The sequence below is a fragment of the Otolemur garnettii genome, unplaced genomic scaffold (genome assembly GCF_000181295.1).
Source record: "Otolemur garnettii isolate 467f Iridium unplaced genomic scaffold, OtoGar3 scaffold00006, whole genome shotgun sequence".
Taxonomy (NCBI): domain Eukaryota; kingdom Metazoa; phylum Chordata; class Mammalia; order Primates; family Galagidae; genus Otolemur; species Otolemur garnettii.
Genome location: NW_003852401.1, coordinates 45,075,307 through 45,086,972, shown reverse-complemented (window position 1 = coordinate 45,086,972; position 11,666 = coordinate 45,075,307). Strand labels below are relative to the sequence as shown.

The following is an 11,666-nucleotide window of genomic DNA, read 5'->3' as shown; positions in this document are numbered from 1 at the left end:
CACTTCTCAACAATTATTTGTTATTATTACAGTTGTGGCAGGGCGCGGGGGGGCCCGGCAGTTGGGGGGGGGGGGGGGGGGGGGGGCCCGGGGCCCGGGGGGGGGGGGGGGGGGGGGGGGGGGAGGGCGGGGTCCTAAACAACCTCAGACTTAAATTTTGAGAACACTTTTTGCTCTACTGATACATGTGAAAATGCTAGGTTCAAACTATTTAATTCACTCACTTCCAAGAGCAAAATAACTCCGGAGTCATGCTTTCCTGAGAAAAATGCTTAACTTATCCTTTTAGTGACCGAACAAACTTAAACCTTCTATGCTTCTTTTCTAATGCAATGCTAAGTCTTCAGCAACAGGGAAGAAATCCTTACACAACAAGCATTTAGTTACTGCCGTTGTGTGTTCCAGACCCTTTGGGGTCATTCAGTTGACTTGCTAAACATGATTTGCCCTATTATAATCTCAACTATAAATTTTCATTAAGACAAGCCTTGGCTGCTTGCCACAGGGCTCTGGGGTTTAGATCCAGGGAAGCACAACTCACTCACTCTCCAGTCATGTTCGCAAGGGGACCCGTCTTCTTTCTCACATCCTCCCTCACCCTGATATCCAGCGCATAAGCTACTACTGCTATCTCTCATGTAAATGCAAATTAAATCCACACAGAACCACCTTTCAAACTCTGGGCTGAGAGGTGAAAGGAAGAGGACACTGTTGTATACAGACTTTTCTGTTTCGGTTTAAACAGCTTTGACAGAGTACAGGTGCTTGGTGGCTTATGGGAATGACCCACCGTGCCAAAAATCCCTTCAACACCAGAGTTGACAAAGTTAAGATAAACATATAATCCCCAGTGATAAAACTTTGCAATAGTAAAATAACACTCAACCTGGAGGCGTCCCCGACTTTCACATGGAACAGCTGGCATTCAAGAGAAATGAACGGCTTAGAGGCAATACTACAGACAGAGATTAGAGAGTCTTATTTCTCAACGTGATAGAGCATGGGCTTGTATTCCATTACACATCCTCATCTGTCTCACCGAGTTTTAAACTAAAAGAAATATATTGTTCTGTTTATACTTTTGAACCCTGGGTAGCGTCAATGGACAAGGGCAGTTGTGGAGCACTGAAGAAACAGGAGTGCTACTTACTTCTCAGCCTTGTTTCTGGCATGTAGTCAGCTTTGTCATGGACCCATTCAGGTCGGTGAGGCCGGATGTTGGCCTGGGAGGCAGCGTAAGCCACGGGGTCATTGCTGACCCACGCTGTCAGGTAGACGTAGAAAGCGCTGGGATTAATGATGCCATCTGCATCCACCAGACGCTGTTTAGTCAACTACAAAAATGAGAAAAACAGAGGTGTTTGAGAATGGGGCCGGGGGTGAACACACTCCTGCCTAAACAGAACAGAAGCGGAGCTTTGCACCACCGTTTACAACAAAGACTAGAATGCCCACTGTCTGGAAGGGCTGAAAATCCCATCAGATCACCTTTGATTTCTTTCAAAGTGCACTTCTCGGAGGATGCAATCGTCAGTGTGTTTATAACAAACACAAGGTTCTGCAGATGGCTCAGGAATTGGCTGAACCAATTAAATCTGAATGCTAAAGACTGTCTGCAGCCAAGGCAGAGAATGAACAATCTGGAGAAACATATTTATAGGAGGGGAAGGGAGGGGAAAAAACCTGGCAAGAATCCCCATACACGTCTGTGTGCAGTTAACCTCTGTTGTTAACACTGAAGGAAATGCCACCCAGTAAATGGAGGAGAGCTATAAAAATAAAACAACATCTGTATAAATTTTGCTAACACTAGCCTCCTATGACCTGTGTATTCAAAAAATGCCCAACGCCAGAAAATGGAAGAGACTTGTGCACACCCATGGCCTTTCCAGGTAATCTCATTTCTAAGAGGTGGTCAAATTCAGAATGCTGGACCCTCTGTGTGGCCAAGAATGCTCCCTCTATGATAGGCCTTGAGGGCTTTCCTTAGATGAAAAATACATGACATTGTGTGTATGTATGTATGTTTTATATACACAGAAAAAAATCTGTTTCCTGGCTATTTTAGATTCAGGCCTCATTCCCTGCTTTTGGTCTTTTTAAAACAAAAATGAAAAATACCAGTGACAGCTGTTAATAGAGAAAGAGTGAAGGAAGAAAAGAGTGTGGACAGTGAGAGAACTAGATTTCAGGAATCTGGATCCAATTAATCCACAGGATATGTAACAACTGTATGTCTTCAAACCATCTTTGGAATTACATAGTGCAGCTCTAGGCCTCCACAAATGCTGCACACTTTTCTCCCTCCCAGGCAGAGAAAACGATACCTGCAGGCTTGTTCCGATCGCTTTTGTCTCATGGAGTCCCTGGTCCCTAAAGCTAGCTCATTTTCCTGGCATCTCCCTGCCATCCCGCAGACAGACTGCTCTGCCCACGCACTCCTCAGATCCGACAGCCTGCTGCATGTTGCTATAAAGCAACCAGTTTCACACTCCATAATAACTCCGAACAATGTACTTTGTAAATCTGTCACCTTTAATGCCAGCAAAATAGGGGAGACAGTAAACAGAGCTGCCTAGAAGATCATTAGCATGACAGTTTTCCGCCTGAAGGTACAGCAGGGAGGCTACAGAGAGGAGGGAAGAGGCTCTGTGGACGCTGAGGGACCTGGGCCCCGTGTGAAAGCTGAAGAGCCCGGTACATGCCTGAGGTGTCAGAAGGCTGTGCTGGAATCCCAGCCTCTCAAAGAAGGTGCCAGTGCAGCTGGGAAACACAGTTACCAAACAGGAACAGCTCCTCATACTTCGGGGAGTGAGTAGCATGGCACAGGCATTTCCATTTCTGTTTGCTTCATTCATGAGAGTGTTCTGGTTGCTCCGTGGGCCAGGGTGGGGGACCCAAAGAAATCAAATGTAACAGATCCTCTGGCCATTCTAGTAACCTCTCCAGTCTCCTAACCCAGCCACTCAACCCAGATTCCGTTTTGCTCATCCAAACCACTGCTACCCAACAAATCCATCTTTCCATGTTCAATACTGCCAGGGCCAGCATGGTAATGGGAGTAGATTTTGAAGGAATGACATGATAGCATTTCTACCATCAGAAAGAGCCTCCATCATCTGGACTATCCTTTACCCTGACCATTGCACTGGAGGTAGGGTAGTAAAGCTGTCCCCACCTGACTGATGAGGACAGGGAGGCTCACTAGTTTGTTTGAGGCCACAGGATGAGTGGGTGGGATGAGGTGACTTAGAGCCAACTTGATACTCTTTCTACCAGCTGTTAACACCTCAGGCCCCGAGAGTGCGGGTTGGGATGGCATGCTGTCATCAGTCTGCCCCATAGCTCTACCCAACCTCACCCCGAACCTCTGTGGTGTACCTGACTGATGTCGATGGGTTTATCGCCACTGCCGGTCTGCACCAGCAGTTTGTAGGCAAGGACCCCGTCGTCCGATCCATTCTTGTAATTGTTTGGCATGATTTTCCCAGTTTCCCAGTCATTGTCAAATGCATCCTGGAGTCCTTAAAAAGGCAAATGTGTATAATACATTACAACTCTTAACTAGAACGACCCTGGTTCTAAGGGGTTGGGTTGAGGACAAGGACCAGGGTAGGGGAGTGATGGACACAAACTCAGAACACTCTCTGTATTCTATTTCCACTCTAATTGATATTGGATTTTTTGTGAACGAACTGCAGGTTGCTAATCGCTGCTCAAAAGGGGAACGGGGAGGATGGTTTGTTTCTAGGGAACAAGTATACATATTTTACCTTAAAAAAAAATAATTCCTCTTCTTTTCTCCCTTGACTATTCCAAAAGAAAGCAAGAGAGCAAGAGAAACGCACACCAAGTTCGTTAACCGTTTCACGCCACCTAGGGTGCTGAGCATGGGTTCGCCGATACAACCAGAAATTCTACTCAGAGGGGGGAAAACACATTCAAACTCCCAACTTCAAACAGCAACTCAGCTGCTTCTGGAGCCCAGGGTGAGTGAACACGATTCTGTCAATTTGTTCCATCTGTTCGACTTGTGGAGCTAATACAAGCTGTGGGATCCGCTGCCAGGTTGTGTAAAGATCACAGCCAACACCTATTCACTCTCGACCGTTCTCTTCCTCTCTGCCACCCTTTCTTAAGGAGAGGGGGTGTGGAGGGGAAGGAAGGGAAGGATCTCGTGTGTGCACACAGGGAAAATACCTCACAGGGTAAATTTGGATCTGATTGAGAACAGGAAGCCACAGGCCAATACAAGGAGGCTCTGTGAGAACAGATGACAAACCGCAAGCCTGGGGGGGGGGGGAGGCAGGCGCTCCGGGCCTGGGGGATGGGCGCGTCCACCAGCCCACCACACACAGCTGCGCTTGGCCTCTGTAATCAAAACCATCATTACAGACCTGACGGTTTGGCTACAGCTGTAAAGAGATAAGCGTGTTGGAAGATAAAACAGGGCCCTGGTGACCCGGCCTTAGGGTCTGAGTGCTGGCTGGCGCGTACTCTCCGTGGAGCCCCCCACCCCCTCTCCTCTCATTCACCTCCCAAGTAGAACTCCCAAGCCCCAGCAGCTCAGGAAACCACAGCTTTGGAGCAAGCTGTACATGTATGGGTTAGACATGGCTGGTAAGAGGGAGAAGGGTTTATTTCATTTCAGGACATGCCTTGGATGACTTCAAAGACGGAAAAAAAATCGGGTGGTGTTAGTGCTCAGAATCGTTAAGCTCATGGGGGTGGTGGAGGTGGGTCACAGACCCCTTCTCTCTCTCTCAAAACTAAATCCTCATTCACACACTGCTGATTAGATGAACGATTTTGGGATGAGGATGGTGGGCTTGGTGGTAAAAGAAGCCCCCTTACCTCCCTATGGGGTGGGAGGGGAAGCAAGGCAGGGCAAGACCACCAGGTCGGCTACACTCCCAGCTCTCAGACAGACTGTTTTTCATAGCAAGGCATGCACACAAGCTGTATTGAACAGATGTTATTTTATTACCGAAAGCCGTTTTTTTTTTTGAAAAAAATAAACAGAGAAAAAACAACCACTCCCCATTGCCCTCCAAAAGGGAGGCCTGGTCTGTTTCCCTCACCACAATAGAATTTCCATCACTTCATGACACGTATCGGACTTGAGCCTGAAGAGCAGCTCACACACAGTGGACACTGGGCTATTCTAGGTCGTATCCACCAGCCCTTGTGAGAGTCAGGCTAACAAACAAGCGGAGACAGCCCCCTTAATGCTGCTCATTCCCACATCATTGATGAAGAAACTGCAGCTTGGAAAGTTGAAGCACTTGGTGGAGGCCACTTAGCTCCGGTAAGTGTTGGAGCAATGCTTAAACCCAGGCAGTTCCAGAATCAGCTGGAAGCACTCACTGCTCTGAACTACCCTGAACACACCCTGGTGCCCAAGAAGTATTCGTTGAAGGCATGAATAAGATTAACAGAGTGAACTCCAGTACTAACATCTGGTGTGGGGCGGAGGGAGAGTAACCAAAGAAAGGGAGATCAGACATGGGAGGTCACCCCTGCTGGCAATTCCACCCAGGATCTACACCAAGGGTCTCTGAGGTGCCATTCACTCCACTGGGGGCTCAAACATGACCAAGAAACAATCATCTATTTTACAGAGAAGTTCTTTCATATTTAGTATAGTATTTTCTGGCTCACGGCCAAAAATCTCAAATAACAACAATGGGCTGGCCCAAGTGTATGAGCAATATATGATCCTGGCCACAAAACAAGGACACAGATTTGCTTCCAATGCCCCTTGGCCAACATTTTATATTGCAACACATGCACACTATAGAAAATTCCATCATTTTACTTATTTTATGGTGAAACCTTAGAATTTTAGTTATATTTCTCCTTATTGATATTTTGTGCTAAAAATTATTTTCTAGTGTAAAGTTCTGGGCTAAAGGAATTATCCTAATTGCCAATTTTTCTTTAGATATGATCAAAATCAAAATCTACTTGCATAATTTGATGTGAAATAAGAAGGAACACCCTTTGGACCTGACACATAGGACAGTTTTGTCTCTAATTTGATCTCATCTGCGTGTATATTTTAAGATGTAACACACAAGATAATGTCCCAATTAACTATTATGTATTTTTATTATATAAAAAGAAAAAATCATGGGACCCATAGCACAGTGGTTATGGCACCAGTCACATACACCTGGTGGGGGCTGGTGGGTTCAAGCCCGGTCAGGGCCAGCTAGACAACAATGACAACTGCAATGAAAAATGGCTGGGCAGGCTCAGCGCCTATAGCTCAACCGGCTAAGGCACCAGCCACGTACACCTAAGGTGGCAGGTTCGAATCCCCAGCCCGGACCGCCAAAACAACAATGATGGCTGCAACCAAAAAATAGCCGGGCATTGTGGCGGGTGCCTGTGGTCCCAGCTACTTGGGAGGCGGAGGCAGGAGACTCGCTTGAGCCCAGGAGTTGGAGGTTGCTGTGAGCTGTAATGCCACGGCACTCTACCCAGGGGGACAGCTTGAGGCTCTGTCTCAAAAAAAAAGAAAAATGGCTGGGCATTGTGATGGGTGCCTATAGTCCCAGATGTTTAGGAGGCTGAGGCAAGAGAATCACTTAGGCCTAGGAGTTTGAGGATGCTGTGAGCTATGGCACCATGGCACTCTTGCCAAGGGTAACATAGTGAAGCTCTGTCTCAAAAAAAAAAAAAAAAAAGAAAGAAAAGAAAAAACCAAACACAAACTACTGGAATGCCAATAAAGACCAATGAAACGATGATACGGTATTAATGGCAATTCCATTTAAAACCAATGAGGTTCCCATCATTAAAACCACCCAAAAATGGTTACAAGAGAAGCTGACTCAGGGATAATTGCTTCCTGAAGGAAATGTTGAAAGACCAAAACTGCTCAAGGTCTGAAAATCATCTAGATATTGAAGGGCCCCCAGTATCTGATCATTCTATGCAAAGTGCTCTGATGTACCTTGTAAGAGTCAGACATAGTTCCAGGTTGCCTGAGGCCTTGGCTTGTTAACACAAATGCATCTAACTTGGTTTTGGTAGGTACTATTCACTTAGCAATCAAAACACAATTCAAATGCACCTTTTAAAAATGAGCTGTAATCCTAGCACTCTGGGAGGCCAAGGCTGGAAAATTTAAGGGCAGCCTGAGCAACATAATGAGACCCCTGAAACCCCCTTTTTTACAAAGAATAGAAAAATTAGCTGAGTGTGGTGGTGCACACCTGTAGCACCAGCTATTTGGGAGGGAAGATTGCTTGAGCCTAAGAGTTTGAGGTTGCAGTGAACTGTGATGATACCACTACACTCCTCTTGCCTGGGCAAGAAAGCAATTGTTTCCTGAGCAACCCTGTCTCAATTAAAAAACAAAAACCCTCAAATCCAATGGCTTTATGTCAGTAAAGAAATCAAACTACAGAGATAATTTACAATACTCCATAAATAGGTTACCCCTTGGCACTGCCTACAGACAACGCTCTTTTGCCCCCTTCCCTACCACTGCCTAAAACACCACATTGTACATCAGAAGGAATGACTAAAAACACTGAAATGCATTCTATGACAACCCTGCCCAGCACAGATAGTGGCAGTGCACAGCAGACCTCTTTATCATTGGTTGCAAGTTATCTGCAGGTCTTTGGCCAATGGGCAAATAAATGAAATGCAGGAAAAAATGAAAAGGGACTCTCTCTACTGTCTGATTTCCTTTTAACTCATTATCCAAAAACTACTGCTTTTAAAACTAAATATAAAAAATGTGACTTGGAACAAATTCAAGTTTGTCTCAGAAGTATATTAAAAATAATAATCATGGCAGGGTGTTCTCTTCACCTTCCTCCAAACAAAAGTCAAATCTGATATACATGTATGAACAGAAACACAAGTCAAGGCCAGAAACTGTATGGGACCCTTCTCAATCAACTTCAAGCTGTTTACCATTTCATGCAAACTCACAGGGAAATTGGCTGCTTAATCTTTACATACAAGTGTATTGATTTAAGACCAAGAGGGGCACTTAAATTTGTGTTTAAACAACACTAATTAAGTGGGAAATTAAGACAATCATTTGGATAACCTAAGCCAAAAAATATTAGGTGCCATAATGATTTGTGTATTCCTGTAAAAGCATTTTTGCTTGAATTGTGTTGGATAATTATCCTACTTCACATTGCATGTGTCAACACAGAATTAAGTGAACAGATGTTCTGGGCTCATTGCATACATTTATACTCAGTAAGCGGTTAGGAACAAATATTTTTTTTTTTTGAGACAGAGTCTTACTTTGTCACTGTGGCATCACAGCTCATAGCAACCTCAAACTCTTGAGCTTAAGCGATTTTCTTGCCTCAGCCTCCCAAGTAGCTGGGACTACAGGTACCGCCATAACCCTTGGCTATTTTTAAGAGACAGGGTCTCGCTCTTGCTCAGGCTGGTCTTGAACTCCTAAGCTCAGGCAATTCACCAGCCTCAGCCTCCCAAGTACTGGGATTACAGATGTGAGCCACTGCGCCTGGCTAGGAACAAATTTAGAGTTTTTTTCCTCTAGTTGACTAATACTTCCTAGAAATGTTTCTAAGAGCAAGCTAAGAAGCCAAGATAGACATTTTAAAGCATAATTCAATTATTTATGAAATAATATAAAATAGGATTAAGCATTTATAGATTTCATATGCCAAATCAAAAAAAATGATCAAAATGAGGCCAAGTACAGGGGCTCATTGCCTATAATCCTCGCACTCTGGGAGGCTGAGGAGGGAGGATGACTCTAATTTCGGAGTTTAAGATCATCCTGAGTAAGAGTAAGACCCTGCCCTCTATTAAAAATAGAAAAACTAGCTGGCCATGGTGGCCCACACCCAGATTACCAGCTACTCAGAAGAGTGAGGCAGGAGGATGGCTTGAGCCCACGAGTTTGAGGTTGCTGTGAGTTATGACACCACTGCACTCCACCCAAAGGACAGATCAAAATGAACCCGAAGGTAACTAGAGACTCTGGGTAATAAAGACGTGTCAAGGTACATTCATTAATTGTAACAAATGCACCACTCTGGTCAGAGAAGTGTATAGTAGTGAAGGTTATGTATGTGTGTGCCAGGAAGAGGAAAATGGGAAATTTTTCTCTTCTAGTCAATTTTGCTGTCAGTCTAAAATTGCCCAAATAGGAATAAAGTTTTTTAAAAAATGGTCCAAATATGGAAGTTTGAATTACATCTACTGCTGTCCAAACTGTCCTGATGCAGATCAGCTCAGGAATTCCATCAACACTTTGACTTCATCTGGTCACCGGAATAGTCACCATCCATCCAAAAGCAAGGAACAACAGAAGGACCTGGCTCCATACTTTGCAATATACTTTCCCTTTTCCTAATACGTATTCATAAATTCTTACAGAAGTTCCAGAGTCATGTGTTTGAATTATTGGCATTGTTTTACAGGTAAAAAGCCAGATTTGGGAGGCCACAGCAGAAACAGTCCATGTAAGAATTTCAAACAACACTCAGGTTATCAATGAAACAAGTCAGTGGTACATTAGGATCTAATGGTTTCATAATGGGAACAAAAGGAACCTACAGAAGCTGAACACTCAAAAGGCTGAAAGGTCAGCCCCCAGTGCCTTACCTTGGAGCCAGTCTCGGAAGTAGTGCAGCCACATTTTGGGAAGCTGTTTGTTTTCTTCTAACATGACATACTTCACATTACTGAAACTCTTGTGAAGGTCGTAAAGTAAGTGCTGGATGTTCGGGTAGTCTGCTTTCTGGGTGACTATGTACATGTTGTAGAAAGAAAAGTATTTGAATTGTGCAGCAATAAAGTCATATTCTCTGGTTTCCCGAGGTACGATGTCTGTAAGATCCAGCCCGTCTCTCACTCGGGTGGTCCCGTAAAGGCTGACCCCCAGCAAGCCCAAGAAAAGGAAGATCACCACAACCTGGAAAGGAGTAAGAGGCACAAGGTCAGACTCAGAGGAATGTCACTGCCTTTTCCTTGGCAAAGATTGTTGTTCAGTTAGCATCTTGTTTTCTCCACTGCACTGTCTCTGATAGAGCATACAGGAGATGTTCTCCCAGAGAGAGAAGTACATTTTAAAGAACCTCATGAAGAATAAAAATGTAGAACTCTGGCAGGCTGGGTGGGAGGTTTGCTTTGAGCTCAGCAATTCAAGATCAGTGTGAGCAAGAGTGAAACCCTGTCTCTATTATAAATAGAAAAAACTGGCTAGGTGCCTATAGCTCAGCGGGCTAGGGAGCTGGCCACATACACTGGGGCTGGCGGGATCGAACCCGGCCTGGGCCTGCCAAACGACGACAATTACAAACAAAAACAAAAACCAAAAACAGACAGGCATTGTGGCAGATGCGTACAGTCCTAACTACTCAGGAGGCTGAGGCAAGAGAATTGCTTAAAGCCCAAAGAGTTTGAGGTTGCTATGAGCTGTGACACCATAGCACTCTACCAAGGGCAACATAGTAAGACTCTGTCTCAAAAAAAAAAAAAAAAAAAAAAAAAGAAAAGAAGAAAAACAGAAAAAACTAGCTGAGTATGGTGGCTTGCACCTGTACTCCCAACTATTCAGGAGGCTCAGACAGGAGGATCGCTTGCACCCACGAGGTAACAGTGAACTATGATGACATCATTGCACTCTCACGAGTCAAGTGAGAAAGATCCTGTCTCAAAAAAAGTTTAAAATGTAAAGAGTTGATCTAAATTCACACAGAAACACTTGCTATACAGTGGAAGATAAGCTTATCAAAATGGTCCCAAGCTCTAAATGGATCGACTCCTTTCAAAGGATGTTATATATGTAACATTTTAATGAATTTTTTTTTAATGGAAAAAGAAGAAAAGCAAAGTTCAACTACTGAACTCCGTGGAAGCCTGCTCTGGTTTTTTTGGAAGGCAGGAAGAGTCTTGAGTTGTGGTAACTCACCTTGGCTTTTGGTTTCAAGAGAAAGGGAGCGTAGTGCTTCTCAGCAAAAGACGAGAGAGTCCACTTGGTGCAGGGGGGCTCGAGGCAGTGGAGGCTGGAGTCAGAGAACTGGGAGAGCAGGTCCCTTGTGGAGCTGGTGCTCTCAGGGCTCTGGCAGCTGAGGGTGTCCTGGGCCACGGTGACAGGCTGCACAGAGATCTCCGAGCGTGGCTCAGCGGTGGTATAGTACACATGCGTGTGGGGGTCGTACTCCGTGCGGAGCTGGACGGTGGACTGCATGGTGATCTGCGTTTCGTGAGCAAAGCTGTGGCTGCTGTAGGGAGGTGGGGGGCTGTATCGGGTGTTCTCGTGGGTCTCTGTGTAGGCCTGAGGTTCAACCTGAATCACTCTGCTGACACAGGGGCTAGAAGAAGGTGAGAGGCATTGCGATGTAATGCGGAAAAAAGGGGAAACTGTGCTTTTGCCAAATACTATCTTTTTGAGACAATACCCGTCTCACTCCTAGCTCTGACTTAGGAGGAAACATCCTATCACTGGACTCTCCTAACTGATGTGGACATAGATGTGATTCATGCAAGGAAGTCAAATGGATGACGGATCCTAAATCTGGCTTCCAGAGCAAGTTACATGATGATGAACCCCTTTAAAGCATAATTCCTAACAAAACAAACAAAAAACACTACCAAAGAACTATTACTTTGATGGGCACAGTGGCTCACGCCTATAATCCTAGCACTCT

General features: G+C 45.0%; 1 protein-coding gene across 1 annotated transcript in view; it reads right to left on the bottom strand.

Annotated features, from left to right (window-relative positions):
• PTCH1 (patched 1) overlaps positions 1–11,666 on the bottom strand; it is a 79,523-nt gene that overhangs the window by 14,858 nt on the left and 52,999 nt on the right. Inside the window, exons 14-17 of the mRNA XM_003783001.2 lie at positions 10,928–11,330; positions 9,619–9,928; positions 3,382–3,524; positions 1,151–1,334 (exon numbers count right to left, since the gene is read on the bottom strand). Coding sequence (XP_003783049.1) covers positions 1,151–1,334; positions 3,382–3,524; positions 9,619–9,928; positions 10,928–11,330 — 1,040 coding nt within the window. The remainder of the gene's footprint in view (positions 1–1,150; positions 1,335–3,381; positions 3,525–9,618; positions 9,929–10,927; positions 11,331–11,666) is intronic.